This window comes from Stenella coeruleoalba (genome assembly GCF_951394435.1).
Source record: "Stenella coeruleoalba genome assembly, chromosome: 12".
Taxonomy (NCBI): Eukaryota; Metazoa; Chordata; class Mammalia; order Artiodactyla; family Delphinidae; genus Stenella; species Stenella coeruleoalba.
The window spans coordinates 52,189,003-52,215,946 of NC_137158.1; the positions used below are offsets into that span (position 1 = coordinate 52,189,003).

Genomic DNA, 26,944 nt, shown 5'->3' on the forward strand with positions numbered 1-26,944 from the left:
GAAATGAGATATTATAAACTCATAGCAAGGCCTAGAAGGAAAGGAAAAGGAAACAAATTGTAGTATTTTCAAAAGCATTGGAATTTGTTTTGGTAGAATACATGTTAAATTCTAGTATGTCCCCTGAGTATAGCGAATAAAGTAAACTTCATCTTAAAAGAGGATTTTTAAACAAAATCATTTCCTTAAGATTCCTGATGTAGTTTAAGAGGGAATTTTTAGTATGCTTCACAACTTTCTATAGCTTCTACACAAGTGGTTGTCAGATTTAATGCAGCCCTTTTCTGTTGCCGATAGGTACACACTGGTGGATATTTTGCGTGCCATCTTACTTTCTTTAGAAGCCATGATTGAAGATCCCGAGCTTCAAGTGAATGGATTTGTTTTGATCATAGACTGGAGTAACTTCACCTTCAAGCAAGCCTCTAAACTTACACCAAGCATGCTGCGCTTGGCTATCGAAGGCCTTCAGGTAATGATTTACAAATTACCCAGTTTCTCAGTCTCCCATGTTTGGCTTATCTGTGGTAGAACAACAGAAGATCTTACTTAAGGAATAATAAAAGCACATTTAAAAAACTAGTTTTCAAGCACAAACACTAACTGGACAAAGGATCATAGAAGAAAAGCTAGAAGATGTGGGCCTTTTAATGAACGGAAGCTTGTGACACTTGGCACTAAGCCCTCACTATGTCTATAAGTGCCAGTGATGATCTGGGATTTTTAGCTTGATAATCAGAACAAGCAACATCTGTATTTTACTTATTAGCTATCTAGGCTTTTGTTTGTTTGTTTTTCTTTCCTTTTCTGTGTATAGTTGTTAATTAGCTAAATGTTTGCTTCATTGTTCCATTTAGTTGCCCAACAACTGTTGGAAAGCCAATCAATCAATAAGTTTTTGGTATCTGAGATATGGAATCACTGTTTTGAATTACTTCTTTATACTTAATTGGGATTTTTTTTGCTCTTTTTTTTTTTTTTTTAATTGTGGAAGGGCCATGATGTGGAGTTGACAGAGGAATGGTGCATCTTCCAATGAATGACATTTAACTGGTTGGGAATTATAAAATGGAAAATCAGTTATTATTTAGTGGCATGTTATAAACCTAATATCGACGATTTCTTTTTAAGTTTTAAGGTGTCTTTTTTCTGCTCTCTGCTTGGCTTTATGCTACTTTATATATACTATTTATGGAATAAAATTTAAATTCTTAAAAAGATTTGCAAATTAATTCTTAAGTGAGCTTATTCAGTATTTATTCTCAGTATGTTCAACATGCTTTTTAGAAGTTTGCAGCAGTTAGTTTTTATAACGTTTATCACTGAAAATATCGCAAAATAACTAATTTTATCGTTGTCATTCGTTAGTTCAGGATGTTAGATTTTTCTTTTTTTAAGTAGAACAACCAAAATTATCTAGATCTCTGCTTCACAGTAATTTCTGACTGTGTCTATAGGCACCTAAATTGAAGGATGATGGCCCCCTAAAAAAAGGTCACTTCTCCAAGCAGCAGGACATCTTAACCAAATTGAATTCACAGTTTGGGTTTTGCCCCTGGAGTGAATAAGACACACTGATCCTTTTCTCTGATAGGTTTTCCCTGATGCAGGTTTCCTGAGTTGCTCTTGGTGAGTCAGCCTTGCTCCTGCCTTATCTTGAACTACACTTTCTTTTTAACTCCATAGAGACAGTTAATAAGAGTTGGGAGGGCATGGGGAAACACAGTGCTTGGAAATGTGTGTATCATGTAGAATCAGTCCTAATTCTGCCCTCCTGCCATCAGCGTGTAAAGTGTTCCTCACTCTGTAGAGAAAATTGGTCACCACCAACCATATTACTTAACACAGAATGGTAACCTAGCCTTTTATAATCGTGATCCCAATTTAACTGGCATGAGGGGTAGTCTAGGCCTTCAGCATATGAAGAACTGGAGAACTCATATTATTTCCAAAAAATTGAAAAAAACAAACAACTCAAGGATAGACTCAATATCTTGCTGTTTGCTAATTTACACACTTTATGGAGTCATTTAATAGTAATACGATAAGTCCTCGGTGGAGGAAAAAACTGACCACTTGGACACATTTGGGAACTTCCCCATTACCCATGGCTCCCATCAGGACTTTCTAAGTGCTGAGGGTCAGCCCAACAGGAGCTACAGTCAGATTAAACCTCTGTGCTTGTGTTAGACAGGGAAATGGTCCCCCTCTCTGCAGGGACCTCTGCTGAACTGCCTTATCTCTATTCCCCATCACTGTCCCCATCCCCTTTCCTTGCTCCCAGGACCCAGACTGAGTAAGCAGGGTTGATTCCTCCTGGTTGCCAATTGGGAAGCCACTTAAAAGGAGGGAGATCCTCCTGGGAATAAATTTGACATGTTACTAACTTTTAAACTCATTTTTTCTCTAGTTCAAATTAATTTTTAAATGCTCTACATCTATGTCTATATCTGTGTCTATGTCTATATCGATATCTATAAACAATGGTGATTCTGAATAAGAATATAAGATGTGCTAAAAATGTTCCATTGTGACATGTGTGATTTCATATTTACTTTCATACTGAAGTAACGTTTTCTGACTTTTCTAATTAAGACTCTGTTTTATTTTGTACTTACTATGTGAGAAATATTATTGTGTATTGATATGTTTCACGCAGAGCATGAATAAACTGTTTTTTTTGAGATTAGCGTGAAACCGTAAAGTGTTTGAAGTAAAGACACATATGCACAATTTTAGATTGTTAAACACAACTACTGCCATCACTAAGACCACCACCAAAACCACAATAATAAACCCCTTCCAATTAACCCAGTCAGGGAAATTAAGAGGTGAGAATATTTTTAATAACTCAGTGATAATTTGTATCACGCTATCATTCTGCTATAATATGTTACTTCTTTTTAGGCAAACAAAAAAATATCCTAGGGAATTAAACCAAAAGTAAGAAAAGCTACCAGTGGGTCTAGTGCCAAGGAGGAAACATTTAATGATGTGTATTATTAAGGGATGTAACTGTGTTTTGAAGAGGGCCCATCTCTCTTCCTTTATACAGAGGTGACTGTATAACCTCTCTACCTGCATACACCAATCCCCTTTTTCCTCATGTATTTTGAGTGACCCAGCTAGAGATAGCACCTTATACTTTGGATAAAAACACAAAGACTATTGCTGTAAGATCCACCTGTGATCACAGTGGAAGGCCAATAGAGAGACACTGTTGAAGGATGGAAACGGGCTATAGAGGCAGACAGACCTGGGTTTGGATGGCAGCCCTGCCACATATCAAATATTTGGGCAAATTACTTAACTTGTTTGGATGTCAGTCTATTCATTTATACCAATTTTAAAGTATTACATTAGAAATAATACACCTCACAGGTGATATTAATGATCAAAGTAATTGATGTGGGTAAGCTCATTTTTCAAGTGGCATATTTTCCTGGATGTGTGCTGTTTTTCTCACAATTCAGTGACTACCTAGGCTGTGAAGACTTAAAGATGATTGACTTTGGGAATCTGAAAAATATCGTATTTTGCTTTTAGTGCTCAGATTATAGATACACAGATTCCATTTTTTAAAAATCACTTACTTTGTGGTTAAATAGCATCTAGATATTTTCATGTTAGCTGCCAAATAATATATTTTTTTCTCGTTGGAAGCCAAACAAAACATGAGATTTTTTTTTACCTGGTGAAAATTAGTCTTCGTTTCTTTTGGGAGAAACTCCTGGCACAGTTGGAAAGGTGGTGATTGTGGAGATAGCTTTGGCCTTGAGGGAAGAGCAAGAGTTTGCTAAGGGAATAAGGACAGGAAGAGCATTTGGGGCAGGGAAACTTTGGGGGAGGTGCCTTGAACAGACAGCTACAAAGCATTGAAAGTATGTGATAAATCAGTTTCGATATGGCTAGAGTGAGAAATGAATTGAAACAAATGACCAGAGGTGATCTGGGAAGGGCAGGCTGAGACCTGGCCCTATGGGCTGGAGGAAGGCATGCTGTGTGGTTTGACCTGTGTACTCCAGACATGGGGACATTTGGGACAGGAAAGTGACCTGGTCACTCTTCTTCTTTGGAAAGATCTGTTGGGTAGAAGAATTGACTTGGATCAAAGGAGAGGGCTTAGATATAGAGAACACCCAGACTACCCTAGAGGTACTTATATTGATCCCATTTTGTAGGACAGATAATGAAACTTCAGGGAGTTTAAGATGCTTACCTGAATTTTCTCAGCTGACCTCAAGGCTTGAGTCCAGGTTGTCTGATTCCAAAGAATGAATGTCTTTCCTGAATCTTGTTTTTTCTGGTTTTCTGTTAATTAAAAAAATGATACAATTTTAAAGGTTACTTTCCATTTACAGTTATTACAAAATATTGGCTATACTCCTCGTGTTGTACAATACATCCTTGAGCTTATTTTACATCCAATAGTTTGTGCCTCCCACGCCCCCTTGTTTCTGTTGTTTCCAGGGCTGTGCCTAAGAAAAAATGGGTAGCCTCAGGTTAAAGTAACTTTCCTCCCCCATGCCAAAATTCCTCACATTTCAGTACAGGTGAAATGTCTTTGTTGGGATAGTACAGTACTAAAATAGTCACAAATGGCCGACCTTGCACTTTTTTGGACACCAAGTGGCAGAACCATTTTCTTCTTCCCAGTGAGTGGTCTCTTTGAGTGACTACCAACCTCCCAGTTCCCTGTGATGAAGGGCAAGGGCAAGGCACTTTTCTGCTAGCCAAAGAGAACTTTTATCCTCACAACCACAAATTGGTAAGCCACTCATTATACCAATCCAAGGCAATTCTGTACGCTTTCTCTTTGCAGAATCTTCAAACATTTTTTTTTAAAGGAAAGGCATAAAAGATTTTTTTACCAACACAGTGCGGCTCCTTGATAGATAAGAGGCAACATCAGATATATTTTGTGGAAATAAAGTATTCATTCTTAGCCGGAAGGAAAAGAGAAAGAGAAAATTGTCTTGCACCTTACAAGAATTTAATTGATTAGGGTAGTCATAGTAACAGGAAGCATCTTAGAAAATCAATACAAGATTAAGTGGATGTGACTTGTTGACTCTAAGATATCTGCTGGGGAAGCCAATTAAAACATGAAATGTTTGGAAATACCTAGAACAGCTTAGACTGAATTTATAATGAAGCAGTATGCTTTTAATATTTTTTGGTTTCTGTTGCTCTATTTTAATATTTTTCTTATAAAATATTACCATTCTTAAAACTCTTTGGTAGTGAAAAACTCAAACTCTCTTATGAATCCAGAATCTCTTATTTGTGATGTTTTTAAACATATCCTGACCCTACCTTTGTTGTTTGTTGCCCTTTGGATGTATTTACCTGTTATCCCCCCTTAGCTCTGTTCTGCTGAGTCTCTGTGCTGTTGCTTTCACAATTTCACAGGAATCCCCAAACTCCATCTGCTGAAAAGTACATAATGAAGTCAAGAGGTTGCTTGCTGACAAGGGGTTTGGCTGTAACAAAGAATTGAATAGCTCTTTGAATTGCTACCTAACACTCAGATGTAGGGCCATCACAAAGTACCTAAATCAGTGCCAGATATTGTAAGAGCCCTTAATAAATAGGACTTGTGAAAGAATCAAGAATATGTAATCAATTCACAGTACTTAATGCTGGCCCTTTCTTTTGACTCAAGGGTCCAGTGTTACTAGCAGCCACCAATCTGCTAGCTCTGAGAGCTCTGGTCATTCATGTGGAAGGCAGAAAGTGCTGCCAACTACAAATTCTGGCTCTGACTGTTTGGAAGCCCAGTCCTACCTAGGGGATCTTGCCAAAAACAGAGGCTATGCTAATGACTTGGAACATCCCTGTCCAGGGCTAGCGGGTGAGGAGTGCCATTAACTTCAGTCTAGCGTTAGCTTATTCAGTCTTCCCGATCTTACCCACAGCTCCTGCTAGCTTTGAAATTGCACATGTGTGTGTGTGCGTGCGCGCACGCGTGTGTGTGTGTGTGTGTATGGAGGACAGTTATGGGAGAATAGTAAAGAGGAAGTCAATGAGATATTGAGTAAATTGGGCTTTCATAATAAGACGAAAGGACTCTGTTTTGCAACAGTGTTTTTTGCAATGGTTTTTAACCTGCCAATAGTTTTCAGGCTTATAATGCTTCTGACAACAGCAGAAACCTCTTGCATGCAAGCTGCCTTGTAAATTTAAGGCAGCATGATGGTGCATTGATGGTAGAGGTCTGAAACAATACCTGTCTTTTTGAAAATGAACACACGGACTCATGAACTGTATTTATTCAGACAGCCTGGAGGGTGGGAGCATTTATTTCCACATTTTGTATGCACCGTCAGAACCATGTTGAGAAACAGTGACAAGGGCAGTGTATAAAAAAAAAGTGACATTTTGTTCATCACATGCATAGCTGTCTGAACTAAGTGTGCTTCCTTTCAGTTGTTTCTTAACCTAAAACAAAATGAGTGAAAACCCTAAAGCTGCTTGATTTCATGGTATGAGACTGTGGCTTGGCTGCGAGGTTTAGTCCCCAGAAGTAGGACGTTGGAAGTCTTTTTAAAATCTGACTATAGACATGTAAAAGCTATATATAATATTCAGTTCAGCAAGCAGGCTAAGGATTATATAAACTTTGCTAACAGGCCAGGTTAATTCTGCATATATATGTCCATATATACACATAAACATAACACATACATGTACCTACATACATGTGTATGTGCATATATCTCACTATTTTTTCTTGCATTAAAATTGCTGGGTTTTTTTTTTTTTTTGATTAGCAGCTAAATCCATTTAAAATGTCTAGTTAGAGGAAGTAGTTGTCAACCTTGAAAAAAAAATAAAGAGATGAGTGCTCTAGACTTACTTAACATACACTTACTGAATTAAAGGAAGGAGTATCAGTAACTATCCATAACATTTAATACCTGTACACTTTCAACCACTGAAAAGGAGACTAGCTATCATTTTTCTTCTAACAGCCAAATAATTTAAGCAACAAAAGGGAAGGAAGGGGCTTCCCTGGTGGCACAGCGGTTGAGAGTCCGCCTGTCGATGCAGGGGACACGGGTTCGTGCCCCGGTCCGGGAAGATCCCACATGCCGCGGAGCGGCTGGGCCTGTGAGCCATGGCCGCTGAGCCTGCGCGTCCGGAGCCTGTGCTCCGCAACGAGAGAGGCCACAGCAGTGAGAGGCCCGCGTACGGCAAAAAAAAAAGGAAGGAAGCAAATAATCTTTCTGTTTGAGTCATTGAGATAATGATAAATGGATAGAAAGTAACCACCTATAATGAAAAACTGAACAAACCATACGAGCTATTCTCCATTTCATTTTATTGGCTATGTTAAGACAAGTCCTTAACTGGAGAACAAAAAAGATGAGTAACTGCAAGTTCTCTCTTACTCTTTTTATTATCAATGTAAATGCATCTTGATATATTCTTCTATCCCAGTAGAACTTCATTTTTTTCACTCTCTTCAAATCAAAATGGCAAAATGTGAACATTCATTTATCTTTAAAAAATTAGTTTAGATACAACCTTAAAAAAGAAAGGAATCCTGCTGTTTGCAACAATACGGGTGAACCTTGAGGACATTATGCTAAGTGAAGTAAGTCAGGCACTGAAAGACAAGTACTGCATGATCTCACTTACACGTGGGATCTACCAAGTTAAATTCATAGTAACAGGGAGGAGAATGGTGGTTACCAGGGGTCGGGAGGTTGGGGAAATGGGGAGATGCTGGTCAAAGGGTACAACATTTCAGTTATAAGATGAAAAAATCCTGGAGACCTAATGGACAGAATGGTGACTATAGTTAATAATAAAGTGTTGTATACTTGAAATTTGCTAAGAGAGTAGATCTCAACTGTTTTTACCACACACACACACACATAAAAAAAGGTAATTATGTGAGGTGATAGATATTGCCTGATTGTGGCAATCATTTTACAGTGTGTGTGTATACCAAAATATCATGCTGTCTGTATACCTTAAGTATATCCAATTTTTGTCAATCATGCCTTGATAAAACTGGAAAAAATTAGTTTAAGACCCCAGTGCTATCAGATTTTCCTACAGATGTTGATAAAACTGACATGCTTATCTTTCAAATGTTTAGTCATTTCACCTTCATAAATGTACCCTCCTGGACATCTAAATCAAAATCTTTTGAAATCTCAAATTAAGGTGTCATTTTTGTTTTCTTAAGTTTTAAAATTCTGGTACCATATTGCCAGAATCTTGGAGGTAAGTGATTCTTCTGTCCCATCCATGAGTAGCACTCTTGTTACATTCTCTTAAGATTGATCTGGAAATTAAAATACTCTTTATTCTTCATTTTAACTATTCTGAGGATTTGTTTTTAATGGGCTTCATTTTCTTCATATCAGCAATCGGAGAAGTCACAATAAACTCATAAGAGGAATGCCTCCTTGTATTAATCCTGGGCTTCTATTTGATGCACAATTAAAAATAGTGTGTTTCTATGGCTTGAGGTCAACTGCATTTTGAAAGGCCTCAGTCAGTTGGAATTTTAAGATGTGGGGGAGTGTGAGGTAGTTATATAAGGTAATGATAGCTGCTGTAACAAACAAACAAAAATGTGTGCATTTGCTCAACCATCTCACAGTGAAATCAAATAGGGTGCTTTGATCAAGGTATGGTGCTTCTCCTAGTGAGTCAGTAACCCATGTTCCTTCCACTTTGTTGCCCTGCCGTTTTCTATGTGTGGTTTCCCAGGTCACTTTGGTCAGTTTCATTGCATTTCCCTATAAGGTGAAAAAGCATGGAAAATCACGTATGATACATGTCTATGGGCCAAAGCTGAAAACAGTGTACATTGTTTATTTGAACTTGAATTCTGTTGGCTAGAAAACTCAGTCAGGTCGACACCCATAACTATAAAGGAGATGAAGAAATGTAGTCTGTGATTCTAGGAAGAAAAGGAATGGTGGACACCTCGTCCTCTCCTTCACAATGCTGATTCCCTAAAATACCTATGATGACTCTTCTATCAGCTCTTTATAGCATGTTTGCTTATGTTCTCTGAAAGGAAGAGGTGATAATTAGACAGTGTTTCAAGAAAGTTTTATTCCAACCTTTAAGCACAAAGAAATAAATGCAGTTTTCCTACAATCCATTCTGTGTACTTACTGCAATCTCTGTACCCGACTAGCTTTGCGTAGGTAGGGGTGCTGGCCATTTCTATGTACGTGGGTCCCTATAGCTATATCCCCATAACAAAGGTAACACAGCTGCGATTCAGTCAGTTCAGCGCTCCTAAGATCCCGATTTTAAAAGGAGAAAAATAGTAAATCATTCTTCTAGCGTCTTAAGACTACATGTAAGACAGCTATAGTGATATTTTTGTTGCTTTACCTTGAAGGTTAGAAATCCTCTGAATTGGGGATTTAATTTTCATAAAATGAGAATATGACTTTAAAAAATTCGAGATTACCTACCTTGAGAAACTCCCCAAAAAAGAATACTAGCTGCTGAAACACTGAAAGGATTTCACTGTAGAGTCTTGTTGCATAGGCTTAAAGACTGAAATCAATGTCAAATTTTAGGATGCAGAGTCCACCAGCTTTCACCATTTTGTCAATATCTATCAAGTGCTTTAAAAACCAGTTGAAGTTTTACTTATTGTTTAGTCATCTAGAGAAAACATGCAAAAAGTCAATATAATTTTAGTACATAAATTAATAATGTAAAAGTTATACTATCAGTACCTAGTTTTTCAATCATGTTGTGTACCATAAGGAATCCACTTTCCTCTTGAAGGTATTCTAGGAGCTCTTTATTTCCTGTTATGACTTTTTCCTCTTGTTTATTAGGTCTGTATTAGAGCTGTCATTCTAGAAGACTTTCAAATTTCATTCTTGTGTAATATTTGCTGTGTCTTAGATTTCCTTTCCTCAAGTCCTTGAATTCTTTTCTCTCTTTTTTGTTTTGTTTACATATATATATATATATATATTTATTTTTTTTTTCCACCTGAAGGAGTATGAGGGAGGTAAAGTTGCAGGGCACTTGCATTCTCTAAAGTGTGTTTATTTTTTCACATCGGTTAATAGTTTTGTCTAGATATATAGATTCAAAATAATTTCCCTCAAGTACTTTGAAATCATTATTTTATAGTTGTCAGGCATCCATTATTTCTGATAAGAAGCCTGGATTCAGACAAATTTTTGATACTTTGTAGGTACCTGTAAAAGATTTTAGGATCTTTTTTCCATCTTTGGCATTTACAAGCATGCATTTGGGAACAGATCTTCTTGTGTCTACCACACCTTAATGAATCCTTCAGATAGAAACAGAAACATTTTTGTTATTCTTTCCTTTCAATTTTTCTCTGATCCCTTTTCTGGTATTCCTATTGCGTGGACATTGTATCTGTGGTCTTAATCCTCTGTGTATCATAATGTTTCTGGATCACATGTTTTTTAATTAAACTTTTCATTTTTATATTAATGTAGATTCACATGCAGTTGTAAGAAATAGTGCAGAGAGATCTCATATATGTTTTCCTCAATGGTAGCATCTTGCAAAAATATTGTGCAATCTCACAACCAGGATATTAACATCGATATAATAGGGATGAAAGTCCTGGCTGCATACTCAGTCTTCTCTTACATGACCCTGGTGGGAGCTGGGATACCTCATCACAGCTTGATGAGGGTGCTTTCATCCTTTGCTGGTGTGGGTGGGAGTGAGGTCACATGTGTTTGTTTTTTTCTTTTCCTCTAGTGCTTGGCTGGAGTAGAGTAGTTATTGCCTAAAACTTTTGTGTGTTGCTAGTATGCGTCTTTCCTGGTCCTTTGGCCAGTGAGAGCAAGCTTTAGTTAGGGCTTTTTTGTCTGTGCCTGTTTCCAGTTGCCAGTTTCCTGAGCTATAAATCTGGGATATCTGAGGCAAAATCAAGCCCGGGGAATGTGCTAGTATTTCATTCTTTGGGTCCCAAAGCCTCTAGCTGGTCTGCCTTTTTCTTTTCACCATTTATAGTCTTCTTATGTTTGTTTTATGGATACTGCCCAGGTTTTTTAGTTATATTTAATGAGAAGAATAGGGAAAAGTATGATTTGATTATTCTGTCTTTCTGGAAGTGGAAGTTAGAACCACATGTATTTTTCATCTTCTAAAATTTTATCAAATATCTGATTTAATAAAGTTACTTTGCCTCATTTAGTTTTCAGTGTTGTAAATTTATTATAGTTTGTACCGTTTACTGTCATTTAAATTTGTGGAAGGAGGTGAGGCGAGTGCGCTTATTCAGTCAGCCTTATTGACTTGGAAGCTCCTTAACTCCTTAAAGCAACCATTTTCTTTTCTTTTTCTTTCTTTCTTTTTTTTTTTTTTTGGGGTACGCGGGCCTCTCACTGTTGTGGCCTCTCCCGTTGCGGAGCACAGGCTCCGGATGCACAGGCTCAGCGGCCATGGCTCACGGGCCCAGCCACTCCGCAGCATGTGGGATCTTCCCGGACCGGGGCACGAACCCGTGTCCCCTGCATTGGCAGGCGGACTCTCAACCACTGTGCCACCAGGGATGCCCAAAGCAACCATTTTCTAGTTTAGGACCACAAGACGATAGAAATGAAAGTCATGAGCCATCATTTTTATCTATAGATAATGATCTAAGGGAGAAATTTTTCTTCTTCTATGTAGTAATAGCTTTTATTATTATGTTCTTTAAATCCCCAGAGATATTTTTCTAGGATTAAATATGGAGTAAATTTATTTCCAAAAACCCAAAAATATTGCAAGAGATATACCCATAATTATTTGCAAATTATTATGAACTAAGGCGTTAAAACTTAGAAAACCAGGTTTATTTTCAAGTAAGATGAAATTCAGGCAGATAGGCAATTTTATCACTTGGTTTTAAAAGAAAACCTCCAAAAGATGCTACCAGTCAGAGCACTGTCTCTCCTAAGATGGCTAAGAAAAGCACATTCTACCCCACGCAAGACCACGATGGGCCACAACAGAACTGGTGAACAAGCTACATTTAGTGGTGTTTGAGGCCTACTGTCTCAACAGAGGGTAGATAATCAGCATCATAATGGGTTACTACTATATGCTAAACTTAGAGCTATAATTTAGTCAGTGAAAGGAGGGTAAATGCACTCTGCTGTAAATCATAACAGGCTGTTTTCTAGTTTCATAGATATTTGGGTCTGGAAAGTGCCTTAACTCAGAAAAGAGCTAATGTGACCTCAGTGCTGCATAGAAACCATCAAAGTAGGCTTAGGCTGAATTGAAATCAGCCTAAGTGCAGGTGATTGAGTAAGGTGCAGCCTTAAGCAGCACCACGGAGAGCTCCCAGAAATTCCATTGCTGAGGTTTGTCTTTTCCGCTTTGCAGTTCTGGTTTTCTCTTGTCATCACTGCCCTTAAAGTTAGCCCCTCTACCTCTTAGAATAGGTCACAGTACTCACAGAAGTGGAGGTTTCCTTCATTTTCCCTGAGTCTCATACTTTCTATGTTTGGGTCAAGGCTACATTTTTCACGTCGTCCACGGTTTTCCTTTTAAGGCTTTCCCTTTATTATTTAGCTCCTGTTTTTTTGGAATTGTTTACTGGAAACTCATGTATCGGCATTGGAATTAGAACTATCGTCTCTCTTTCCTCTATTCTTGGAATCTTCCCATAAGTTATTTATGTCTTAATTTTAAAAACACAAAAACATTCCTAAGTTGGATATAGGGTAAAAGAAATGACACTGTGATTTGTGTTTCATCATAAGGCCATGTAAGGAAGAAAGAGATTGTCTTCTTTCACCCACGAAAACTGCTAGGAAAGTCATGGTTTGATTATATGCTGTCTTCATAAAGAGGTATTTGGACAAAAATTATATAGGATATAGTTGAAAGCAGAATTGTCTCTCCCCTGACAGGTGCTAGAATAGGTCAGACTTTAGAAGCAAGCATTCCTGGGCTTAAGTCTTGTCTCAGCCACATCCAGATTTCAACTTTAGATAGACTACTTAACTGATCGCGGTCATTGTTACCACATATAAAATGGGAGTGATACCTTCCACCTGGTGTTATTTTGAGGATTAAACAAGATAACATGTATGAAAGAGATTGGCATGATACCTAGTCAGAGGAGTCACTTGGTTACAGTCAGTCCTGACCATGCACTTCTTCCCTGCCCCATGCTGGAGAAGATAATATAAATAAACTATGTAACAAGAAGATTATGTCTTTAGAGCAAAATACAGTGGTTATATAATATAATTAATCAACCTAACTTGGCAGATCATGCAAAACTCACCAACTAAAATTAGGTGGGAAGAAAGTCTCCCACCCCCTTTTTCTGAAAATAATGCATCTTTTAAGAAATTAAGTGGGTAATTTTCTCTTTGAAGTTTATAGTCACTACATTTGTTCTTCCAAGTTGTAAGATAATAGTTAAATGTGATAATAAAAAGTATTGTGATTTATAACATGTGGAACTCGTTGGTTTGTTCTTAGGACTTTGGGGATTTTCACTCTTGGGAATATCACAAATATTTTCTGTTGAAATACATGAAGAGACTTGTATTTACATGATTAATATACATATCTCTCCTCACTGTTTTCAACTAGATGAAGACTTCCTCAATGGCAAGATAACAGTTCCGCTAAATAACTCACCAGTTGACTGGCAAGGAGGATCATATCATTGGTCCTGGGTAGACTAAAAGCATGTTATAGACCTGCAATTCTTAAAACTTTCATAGTGATGAAATAGGGTGGGATACTCATGGGAGAACATACACTGGAGAGTGCAATATCTAAGACATGTGAGAGCTGCAGGGGAATTAGTAATCAAAAGGACTATGGTAAAGAAACTCAGTGAAAGGATTTCCTGAACAATGGGGATGACAGGATTCAGAAATACTGCTGGCTAGGTGATGGCGTTTAAACACCAGAAGTATGTTGGGTGCAGTTATTATAATGAGTGGCAAGGTTGGAGTGGCAATCGTAAGGGCCTGGCCCTAAGGGAGCTGTGGATATGGTTATTAAACATGGTGTTCCTATGGGAAAGAAAGATAGGAAGACAATAAATGTTGCTTAAAATATTAAACTAGAAAAAAGAGAAAAGGAATGAAGGCAGCTATCCGAATATAAAGTTAGAATATTATGCCTAGTTTCCTGACCTGAGATAGTTCTCAGACTCAGAATCCATGAGCTGAAGGAGAATATAGATCCTTGTGAGGAAGAACCCTGCAGCACCAAGGTGTTTCTATGATGGATGATCTTTCAACTGCTAGGAGTAATGTTTGCAAAGAGTTTGTGATAATATGGGCAATGATTATTAATAATCTTAAGTGTGTGTGATAGAAATGAATGTATGAAAATATGATCACATTTATGTTAATAATATGTTAAGCAAAGAGGAGAATAAAATGCATTGGAATGTAAGCAATGACTATATGAGAGTGGTAGGACTGTGGAGAAATTTTCCTTTTCCTACTCTCTGCATTTTACACATTTTACCATTGGGAACATAGTATTTTTATCATAAAAATTTTATTTCAAGTAGTCATGATATACAGTAGAAAATAAAGCAAATTATTTAACAAATAAGTATACAATGTGCCATGTTAAAAAGGTTAGCTCCTATTTTAAAGTGATATTAACATAGTCTGATGAGAAAATTAATAGAATCAGGCAGCTGCAGCTGCTCATCTTAAGAAAATTATGCAGTGCTAACTCATATAGCTGTGACGGGTCACATTTGGGAACCACAAAGGAAATTTACAGCAAGACCTAGGAAAACAGAGTCAGGGAAATGTAAATATGCTTCAGAGTCAAAGATCAGACATGCTTAAAAAAGCATGTTTTATGAAGCTACCAGGCTGATATATAAACCAAAATATTATGCTAATATACCTGATATGAACTAACCAGTGTTTGGTAGGAGGAAAGAAGGAAGTTGAATTTTTAAACAGCCATCAATAAGCCCCATTTTAAAACATTTTTATGCAAATCTGAATAAGATAGCCATCGATGAATTAAGTAAAAGACAAAAAGTGGACATAAATTACACCTTATAAGGACAATCATGCTTTTAAACAGTACATCTTATTTCTGCCTACCAGTCATATCCTTATATTATTAAAATTGGTTCTATAAATGGCAAAATAAATTTTTACAGACAGAAATTGTTTAATAGTTCAGAAGAGGGAGTTGTGGTGTGTGGACTAAAATGCTATAAATGTTTTATGTAAGAGTTAAAGATTGAGCATATCTTCAAGGATGACATGATTTGGTATATAGAGATGCATAGGGAGAGAAACAGTGCAGCTAAGTATAGAGTGAAAATTCATACATTGCATTTTGGATATGTTATAAGTCTAGGCAGTCTCATGTGACGAGTTGATGTAAGGTAGGCAAGAAAGATACACTGGAGAAATGTGATAGGTTGGGGTCAAAGTGGGATGGACTTTGAATTTAAACTGTATTTTATGAAGACTGGAGAATCAATGAGTATTTTAAGTGAGAAAACAAATCATGGAAAATGGCCAACTGAAAAACTAATGTGATATAATTCATTTGTTCATGACTTCAGCCCACCAATATCTATGGAGTGGGATAATCTTAAAGAAAGAAGTTGGAAAAGTGGGAATTTAGGAGACAATTTTATAGCAATCCAGCCCAGAGATGCTGAATGTCTGCATTAGTTCAGGCCAAGTGATATGAAAAAGAAGGGGAGGGTACTTTTTGTCTGTGTCCTTTCCGATTCATATTTTTTCCCTATCCTCCTTTAAATCTTTGTTACCTCTCACCTTTGTTATCTCCAAAGATAAATCAGTGGCCCTGCCTCCAACTGGACCCTGTCCAGTTCCTCCTCAACATGGACTTGGTAATCACAGTTGGCTTTCTAAAACATGATCTAGTCACCAGACATTCTCCCCCAGCCCATGTCTTTGCTCACATTGGTCTCTTTGAACAGACGAGAAGTAAGGGTTCTGGCATGCTCCATAGACCCAGAGCTTGTCAGGCTTACCTTAAATGAAACAAACCAGAGGTTTTGGCGAGGCAGCGGTTTGGGACCCAAATTAGAATGCCATCCGGTTTGCAAGGCAGAAATAGAGACACAGATGTAGAGAACAAATGTATGGACACCAAGGGGGGAAAGTGGCAGGGGTGGGGGGGTGGGGGGATGAACTGGGAGACTGGGATTGACATGTATACACTAATATGTATAAAATGGATAACTAATAAGAACCTGCTGTATAAAAAATAAATAAAATAAAATTCAAAAAAAGATACTCTTAAAAAATTAAATTAGTTGTTACTCATGGTAAAGCCTTTTGTGGAAAAGATTTTCTTGAAAAGGTTTATACTTTCATTTGCTCAAGATCTGATGATAAATTGTATTTATGCTATTGAATGTACAAAAAAGTGCATTCTGTTTTATAAGACTTTTTAATGAATTAATTATCTTCTAAAATCTGATCAAATGTTGGTAAATTATGAACAACTATTCACATATTTTAAATATTTAAGGGTTACAGATTCATGACTAGATTCTTCTTTTTCCTGTTGACTTTCTAGACTAATACTAAGTACAAGTGAATGGAAAACCAAGTATTAAAATAACAGAGAGCAACCTAATGTGATCTTTCTTATCAAATTAGGATGCTATATCTTGGCATTTTATGTCATTCTGTATTGGGCTCTTGACCATTCTATATAGATCTAAATTAGTTTCAGCAGGTACACAACACAGGAGCACATTCTATGTCAGATGCTGTCATGAAAAGCTTAGCATAGACGTGGCTAGAATCTTTAGAATCTTAGCATTTGAAGGAAACGTAGAAGTCACACAGGCCATCTTATGTAAGAATTACTTCTGTGGTAGTCTTAAGAGATGATTCTTCAGCTTCCGTTTATACACAATCTGAGCCAGCTAGTGCAGCACCTCAAAAGGCAGTCCTTTCCGTCTCTGAGTTTGGCAACAAAGCTCTTTCTTAAATTCAACTAAAATCTGCTTCTGAATCTTGTACCCATTGGTCCTTATACCAACTCATGAAGACAGGATCAATGCTACTGCACCTAGTACCTGGCCCTTTACATAACAATATTTCAAAAACATAGAGTGTTGTTCCTTTGAACATTTGGAGCTATCCGATATTTTTTATTTTATGATTTTCTTCTCCAAATACCAATGGCCTGTTCCTCCATCCTTTCTCTCATGACAAAGTTTGTAAATAGTGTATCATTCTAGTTTCCTTCTTCTAAATTCAAAACTTTTTTTTTTCAGTTTATCCCCAAGTAAAAAAATAATTACTCCACATGTATTTGGATCAGTATGGCAAATATTTGCCACGATTAGTAAAGTATATTATTAAATAGCCAAAGATGATGTTAACTTAAAATCGCAAATGCTCTGTAAAAGTGCAAATAACATACTAAAGAGGGAGAAAGGAAAGGGCAGTTATATTTTACTTAAGGAAAGGATTAAGAAAAAAGATATCCATAGAAGGCCCTGGAAGGATTTTGAGAGAAGGGAAATGCATCGTTAAAAGCATTACATGCTGAGGGACAGTTAGGGGAAAAAACAGAGATGAATATGTACATGATGTACATGATGGGTATTAGCAAGTAGATTAATTTAGTTGTATATTAGCATTCATGAAAAAGTAAAGTAGGAAATAAGGTTGCAAAAGTTAATTGATACCAATAGTATAAGGTCATGAATGCAACTCTAGAGTTCAAATTTTTTTCTGTGGGTGATCAGTCAAGTTTTTGACTTGACAGGGAAAGTGTATTTTAATAGAAAATCTGGTGGACCTGTTATAAAGGATGGGTTAAACAGAGGGAAACACTGTAACAGTTGCAACATGCTGTTGGTTCACTTAAGCATATCATCAGCTGTACTTATAGCAAATACTGTCTGTTGATGGAATTCACAGGTAGCAAGGAACCTGTGTATTAAAACACAGATTGATGAGGCAGTTTTTGTTAAAACTACTGTGAGAATAGTTCTCATGAATCATCTTACATGGAGAAGGCTATTGGACTTGGAGATGCATCATCCTCACTTAGCGAAATGCTCATAACCTCTGTACACCAGACCTTTAGCGAGCTGTACAGAGAGCCGAGTCAAAGCTCTATCACAGCTCTGCAATACCGACTGGAAAAAGGCAGGAAGTTACAGTTTATCACCATCACACTGTTGCCTTATAATATCCCAATGTCTCCTTTTATGTCATTTTTTTCTTATTTCTTTGAAATAGTCTTTTAAATAGGCTGTTAATAAAAGTGTGTACATTTTGTTCTTTTCTTGTTCAATTCTATCTGTGTCTGATCTTTGATCTCTCTCTGGTGTTTGATCTCATCTCTGGTCTTATGGAGCTATTATAAGAGACGGATAAGAGACTGGATTCTTGAATTCTTTGCGTAATATTTAATCTCCAGTGGAGTCCCAGTTATCCAAGAACCTTATCTCAGGTTCTGTTTTAATGTTCTCAGCACTATGGGAGAGAGAAGCAGGAATGAGTCATGTTGAAGTCAAGCTTTATGCCACCTAAACTATATGTTCTTCAGACTCATATATGACTGCTCAGAGAACTGCTCACTCCCCGCTAGCTAAGCATAATGATCAGCCCTATCTTCAGTAACATTTTCTTTAGATCTCCTTCCCTTTGTCTTTTTTTCATAGCTCCAAACTGGACTTTGCTGTCCAGGTAGTGTTGGAGTGGAACCAAGGTGGGAAGATCCAAATGACAGCACATGCTTTCTTCTTCACATTAATATCTGAGACTAAAACTTGCTCTGCCAAGGAAGATGGAATAAATCCTAGGGCCTTAACTGCTACTTTGCTTGCTACGCATTAGGACGGGGTTGAAATCATTTTCTAAGGAGAATCTTAATCCTGTCTGAAAGGTTATCATTCAGCTTATCACAGAGTAGAGGAAGGGTGACTTTCTGTTGTGTTAGGTGTCTCTATTAGGCCACCTCTAAAAGTTGCTTGTTTTCACAAGCAAATGCCAATTCTAATTCCAGCTCACATGTCTACTCACAAATCTGATGAACTTCTAAGTGACTATTTCCAGAAGATTTTCAGGGATTATAACTTCAAATGCTGCTGTTAAAACACTCAGGAATATATCTGTACTAACTAGTACTACATATACCTTACTGCATTAGTCTCATTATTGAGAATCTTGGTCTTATTTTTCCTTCTTTTATACTTAACTCCATTTAAAAATATTATATCAAGATATTTACTTCTTCATAAAAAATAAAAGAACTTATAACTAAAAGTAGAAGACCTTTTCCCACGATTCACTGCCAGTATCTTATAGTCATTTTTTCATATTTATTCATGAAATTCTTTTTATTCCTTTAAAAATCATTTTTCTTTTAGCCCAGTCAGTTTCTCTTCTAATTTGTCTAATTGCTTTCTAGTTTTTCTGCATGACTATCATTCTGTATTGTTTTTCAGTGAATTCCTGGTTTAAATCTACTGTTTCTTGTTTAAAATCCCTTTCTTCTTGTTCTCATACCCGTCTGTATTGCCTCTGTTTTATTCATTAGACTTTTAAATCCTTCAACTATTCTAAAAATGCTTTGAAATAATTTATGTGATCATGTTTTTTTCTCCACTCCGCTCACTATTTATGGTTTCATTTCCTCAAAAAAATTCCTTTCCCATAATTGTAATGAAGTCTCAGGAGTAAGGGAGACAAATGCACATGCTCAGTCTGTCATTTTAAATCAGAAACTACTCATTTACTTTAAAATAAAGTTTTGTATCATTGTAAGCCACCAAAACGCTCTCTGGTAAAACATAGAATATAACATTTTTATTTCAACTAAATGGCAAAATCCATGGGTGGCAGAGATGGTATCTTACTCACCATCACTAAGGGAATGGCAAAAAGTGGGGCTTAACGAATGTTCCTTCAATACATATATCATCAATAAAATGTGAAGCTCTTTTTTGCTTAAACTAAGAAAATGATAAAGGTGTGTGTTGGCTGTAGAGTGACTGAAGCAGTGTCACTGCTACAGGAGTATGTGCAGTATTTTCTTAGTATGATACTTAACTCTAATATTAAAAATTTGGTCTCTTTCTCACTAATAGACAAAAAATTATAGCAGAGTGGACTAAGAAGTAGATTTGAAACTATGGTAGAGTCCATGATCACCTTAACTAACAACAGTTTGATTAACTTTAATCCTTTAAATTTTAAACTTTCTGTGTCTCAGTTTTCTCAGTAATAAAATTAAGATCATGTAATGACAGACTTGTCCAAGACGCTATGGGCATTCTGTATATCATAAACACCAAAGGTTTATTTGTTGTCTGTTGTTTCTTTATCTATGTCAGAGTTTTTTAAAAAATTAATTATTTCTTAGTTGTATATCTTTTCCTAGTAATTTTTCTCAATCTTTAGATATGTATTTTTTATTCAGGTTTGGGGTTTATTTTTTTCATGTTGGCATATTAATCTTTTTTTGCTTTAACAGAAACATTTCAAACTAACATTATTTGGCTCATGAAATTGAAAGGTATAAAATGGCAAGTTAATTTTCAGCTTTTTCTAGGGATGGAATTGTTTCCTTAAAAATCAACTTTTATTTATGTTTCAGAGAACAACATAGTGATATATTTGGAAAATAGTTTTAATTTACATCTTGAGAAGAAGTAGATTTTGTTCTTTCTGTGTCAAATTTATATAGCTACAGTAATATTAGATATAAATATTAGAACGTTGAACTGGTGGAGGGATAAACACATAGAAAAATGGAGCAAAATAGAGAACCTAGAAATAGACTTACACAAATATGCCCTGGTTTTTTACAGAAATGTGAGAGCTATTCAGTGGAGGAAGTATAGCTTTTTCAACAAATGATGCAGGAAGTAACTGGACATCCATAGGCAAAAAAATGAATCCCGACTTAATCCTCAAACTTTATGCAAAAATTAACTCAAAATGGATTATGGAATTAAATGTAAGACACAAAACTATAACTTCTAAAAAATCAAAGAAAATCTTTAGGATCTAAGGCTAGGAAAAGGTTTCTTAGACTTGATGTTGAAAGCACAATCTATAAAAGAAAAAAAAAATAAATTGAACCTCATCAAAATTAAAGAAATATTTACTCTGTGAAACACCCTGTTTAAAGGATGAAAAGACAAGCTACAAGCAAGGAGAAAATATTTGCAAACCACATAACCAAGAAAGAACTTTTATCTAGGAAACAAACAACTCTTAAAAAGTCAACATTTGAAAAAAACCTCCAATAATAAAATGAGCAAAGTAAATGAACAGATATATCACTGAGGAGGATATACAGATGACAAATAAGCACATGAAAAGATGTTCAACATTTTTGCCTTTAGGGAAATGCAATTAATACCACAATGAGATTTCAGTATATACCTACCAGAATTGCTAAAATAAAAATAAAATTAAAAACAGTGAAAATACTAAATGATGGTAAAGATGCAGAGAAACCAGATGTCTCATACATTGCTTGTGGGAATGTAAAATGCTGCAGCAATTCTGAAGATCAATTGGCAGTTTTCTATAAAACTAAATATGCAACCATATCACCCAGCAATTTCACTCTGGAGCACTTATCACAGATAAATGAAAACTTATGTTCACACAAAACGCTACACACAAATATCCTTAATAATAGCCCCAAACTGGAAACAACCCAAATGTCCTAAAATGAGTGAATGGTGGTACATCCATACCATGGCATACTACTTAGTAATAATAAGGGGAAAAAATGACTATTGCTACATACAACAATTTTGAAGTATATCCAGGGCATTATGTAAATGAGAAAAGCCAGTCTCAAAAGGTTATATACTGTATGATTCTACTTGTATATAAAATTCTCAAAATAACAAAATTATAGAGATGGAAGACAGATTAATGGTTACCAGAGGTGAGGGATTGGGGTCAGGTTGGGTGTGACCCTGGAGGGGTGGCAGGAGGGAGCCCTGTGGTGATAGATCATTTTGGCATCTTGAATGTGGTGAGCTACACAGATGATACAAATTGCGTAGAAATACATACAAACACACTCACAAATGAGTACTTGTAAAACTGATGTCATCTGAGTAAACTTTGTGGATTGTACAAATATTCCATTGGGCGAGGAAGGGGGAGTAGTGCAGGGGGTCTCTTTCAGTTTTGCAGCTTCCTGTGAGTCTATTATTAAAAATTTAAAAATCAGTGAGTAAATAGATAAATACAAGTACCTTCTGAATGGTTAAAAAAGTGAAAATATTAGAGTCTGGATCTCACCACCAGCATCGTACTTAAAACAATAAATCCTTGTTGAATGAGAAATAAACTTTTATTACCTCTTTTGAAGAAGACCATAGAATAACATTCAGAATAACATTTTTATTTTGTATCATTGAAAGAAGTAGAATAGTTTTTCCTGTTTTGTTTTGTTTTTGATCAGATCTATATGGCAGAGACTATTGGAGAGATAAAAGCAACACTTTTTAAAGTAAAATCTACTCCTTTGGTAATATTTACTTGTAAAGGAATTTTTTGATGACTTTACCTAAAGGTGGGGGTTATTTTTTTAGAGTTAATACATAGAACTTCATGTGGAGCTTTCCATCAAATACATACATATGTACATACATGAACACAGATAAGACCCATGTTAAAGGAATTGTAAGTAGATGATAGAAAAAAAGGAATAGGATCAAAACCTGATCCAAAGACAAACTACATGTATGGGGTGGGGAGAGTGTTGAAGTTGGAGAAAAGGTGTAGTTGTCTGTGTTTTGTCTCCAAAATCTCTGGAATCCACCTAAATTGTAACTCACGGTTGAGCCATGGACTATTCTAAAGATTAGAGAGTGAGTTTTTAAAAATTACACTGAACAAAATATCAGCCTAAATATGTCACATACTTCAATTTTTTAAATGACATGCGTTGCCCCAGTCAGCTTTACACGTTATATAAAACGGATAAAACCAGCTTTGTCACTAGTTCAGAATTGTTGTGTTCCCTTCAAGGGCAGGTGAAGGGCAAGGCATGCAATCTCTTCTACTCATGAATTGCGAAGAAGACGTTGAAGCTACGGAGCTTTCTTAAACACATACATCCATGCATACAGCAATCATTGGAAATAACAGCTCTTTGTTCAGGAAATCTGTGCTTTCTTGAGGATTTTCTGCAACTTTGTGTGGCTGGGCTAGAATTTTATTTTATTTTTTATGTATATACCATGACTGAGATTAAGGAAAGAAAGACTACAGATGTGTTTGGTTGCCCTGATATGAATGCTTGGACAAATAAAGATGCTTCCATATCTTGTTCATACAAATTGGCAGACCAAAGACTAATATGAACTCTCCAGTTCTGTGCACTCAAGGAGGCCCTGAGTGCATAGGAATGCTATGGGGGGACAGTAAGTGCCAATCTTTGACATCTCCACTCCGAGGAAATGCACCATGGTGCAACAGCTTGTTGACTACAACTTCCCAAGGAGCTTTATTTGTAGGAGGAGTTTGCAGCAATGTGAAGGTAAACTTCCAGGGAATAGCTTGGGGTGATTATTACTGCCAATAAAGTCACAGAAGGTAAAGCAAAAGGAAGAAGAATCCTACACAGCGCACATGAATTTCCTGTAGCTTTAATTAGAATCTTCTCAAAGTAACCAAAATGGATAAGTATCTTTGATTTTGTAATAAACACAAGGAAAGCACAGTAAAATATTTGAAGCATTGAATTAGAAGTTCTTTTTTTTAGAGGTACATTCATTACGAGTTTTCAGATTTTGGAGGCGGTGGGGGGGTGACCATCCCAAGCTATACCCTTGCTTCCTTCCTGTTGTAAAACTAACAAGTAAGAGAATGTAAATATTCCCAGATTAGCTAAACTGAGGAATCATCCTCCTTACCCCTGGCCTTGCAGGAGACATTCAGAGACCAAATGGGAGCTCCTCATTAGCAGTGTCAGGCAGAGGGGCTGCCTACACCGTGAGCCTCGGCCGTGCTGTTTTTCATATGTGCTTCTTTGAAGGACACGTGCCTGAACATCTTTAGAACCTCTCAAGCTATCTTTATAATCCACTGCCTCACAATCCATATGGACACCACATAGTCTTGGAAGGAGTTGGTAGAGCTAAAAATGTCCTGGCAAATGATTGGAAAACATCACACTGGTTTCAGTGACCTCTTCTCTCCAATGCCGGCAACATGATATTGGTCAAGAACTTCAATTAGGGGGACAAATGTGTATTATTATCATTTTAAAATTTACAGGTGTCTGTAGCCTTTTAAAATGTTTTTCAGTGTATTCATGAATCTCCATTTTTTGCTCTGTTTCTGCTTTTCTATATCTCTACTCCAGTCTGAGCTATCCAAACTTGGGGACATCTCCACATGGCCTACTGCCACTTGAAATTCGACAGATCACACTTCCTCTCAAATATAATCCGTTTCCTCTTTCAGTTTCTAGTACAAGTAGTGGTCTCTCAACTAACCAAGATTAAAATGTAGCATCCTACTTTCAGCCATTCTCTTGTAGGCTCCCTCTTCTGTCTTCACCATATTTCTGACGAGTGTATCTGGTTTTCCTTTTATACTTAACACCTTAATATGACTCGCATTCGGCTTTTTTACCTGCATAGTGCTAATAGGCTTGACCTCATGTGTCCATCCTCCCTGTCTCCTTACTTGAAATCAAGTAAAGTAGGACATTTTGCAAGGCTTCACCAAACGATTGGGCAGGTGAAAACATAAAAATCAGTTTCATATTCCAAGAAATGTGCATCAGAGACACCCAGGACTCTTATTCCATCCTTATCTCCATTAGTTCCCAAGTCTTACTCCAGCCCCGTCCCATCCCTTACCCTCACCACCTTATCCCTGCTGCGGGTGAGCATGTGGTAGGTGAGCATGATGGGAGGACCTGGTGGATGGATGTGTGTGTCACACATCACTTGGTCATTAAAAAACAAAACGACAAAACTAACACTCTAGTTGGTTTTTTATTTTTAACCTGAGACAGAATGTTTCTACATTACAATGGTTGCACTAAAACATAAATATTAAAATGTCAAATTTCCATAACAAACTACACAACCCTGCTAGATTAATGTTCCCACAGCACGACTGCAACATGCCACTCTTCTCAAGGAGACCTAGTGCAAAGTACACTCGAGCTCTTTTGTGAGACAGCTTGGATGGTTCAGGTGGCCTGCGAAACCGTCTTGCTGACAGCCATGCTGTCAACACTTCTTCACACTTACCTTCAACTCCAGACAAACAGTCCTGGCAACTGGATCCCAAAGGTGGCCCAGTCTCCCCGTGTCTAGTCGCACTTCTCCTTCTCTCTGAGATGCTCTCTTCCACTCACTCTGTTGCCTCAACTACAGCGACCAGATTCTCATTGACACCCTAAGATTTATTCCAAATACTACCTCTTTTGGGAGTTCTTTCCTCATCATTCCAACTTCTGTTCAATCTGTCATCTTTTCTCTCTTTTAAACCTTATAACATTTTGTGAACATTGTCTTTCCTTGGTTTACATTACTTATTCTTTTTACCAGAATATAAATTCCTTCAAAGTAAGGACTCTGCTTCATTCATATTCCCCTTATGTTTCCTAGGCTTGAGCAGTTTTCAGTAAATATTTGTTAGCATTAATCAACGCTTAGAGTTCTGTGTTGTCTTTGTATTGATTTTTTAAAAATATTTCTCTAAGTGTGTGTGTGTGTGTGTGTGTGTGTGTATGGTCATTTCGGAACATTTGAAAAATATAAAATATACAAAGAATAAAATAAAAGTCATCTAGTATTCTATTACACAGAGTTAACCAGGCCAATATTTGATGTATATTTCTAATTCTTTTCTTTTATATTCTTTGTTAAAATAAAATTTTTTCCTGGTTTATTGCCTAATATTATAGTTTGATTGTTTTCTGTTATTAAGAATTCTTTGAAAATGCCATTTCAATGGCTCTTTAGTATTATATATTATAAATACACTATTCATTTATTCACTCTTTTGTTAAATAAATTTAAATTGTTTCCAGTGTTTTCCTCATTACAAAATATGTACAAAACATTCAAGTACAGAAAATTTTGCCCCAATTAATGATAATTTCTTTATAATTTATTTCTAGAAATAGTATTAGGAGAAATAAAGTATATGCTTTGAGGTTTCTTTCAGGAATGTTTCACCAATTTCTATTTCCTTAACAGAATATGACAGATCCTGTCTTGCCAAACCCTTGCAGCACTGAGTTTCACCATTACAAACAATCTTGGCCAGTTTCACCTGCCTGATGTAGGCAGGAGTGTCCTGAAATATTCACTTAAGGATTTCTGCCGAATTACTTTTATAATTTGCTCTTCTGAATTCCTCTGGCTGAAGTTCTGCTGCTTCATTCCCCTTTGGCAATTTTGAATATGAGAACGTTAGCATTTCTGAATGTGTGTTACTAAAGTAGTTTAAAAGTCAAGTGGGAGACCTAATTCATTATTGATATACTGGCTGGGGGTAAAAGTAAGGCTGTCTTGCTACAGCTAACACATAGATTGAAGCCACAAGACTCAGGTACAGGTCATAGAAAATTACTATATATTCTATTTTGATTGGAAATGGCACAATTAACTGTGACCTTTGCTTTGTGTTCAGTTTTAATAAAAGAACCTAGTGTTTTTATAAGGTGGTAGGTTTTTTTTTTTTTTTTTTTTTTTTTTTTTTTTTTTTGCGGTACGTGGGCCTGTCACTGTTGTGGCCTCTCCCGTTGCGGAGCACAGGCTCCAGACGCGCAGGCTCAGCGGCCATGGCTCACCGGCCTAGCCCTTCCGCGGCATGTGGGATTTTCTCGGACCGGGGCACGAACCCGTGTCCCCTGCATCGGCAGGCAGACTCTCAACCACTGCGCCACCAGGGAAGCCCAAGGTGGTAGCTTTGACTTTGGGTTCTCTCCTGCTGTTATAGTTGATTGAAATTGATAC

At 36.7% G+C, this 26,944-nt stretch overlaps 1 protein-coding gene across 1 annotated transcript in view; it reads left to right on the top strand.

The window, feature by feature from the left end:
* Positions 1 to 26,944, top strand: part of CLVS2 (clavesin 2) — a 64,133-nt gene that overhangs the window by 11,806 nt on the left and 25,383 nt on the right. Inside the window, exon 2 of the mRNA XM_079939707.1 lies at positions 298 to 472. Within this exon, the coding sequence (XP_079795833.1) occupies positions 298 to 472 (175 nt within the window). The remainder of the gene's footprint in view (positions 1 to 297; positions 473 to 26,944) is intronic.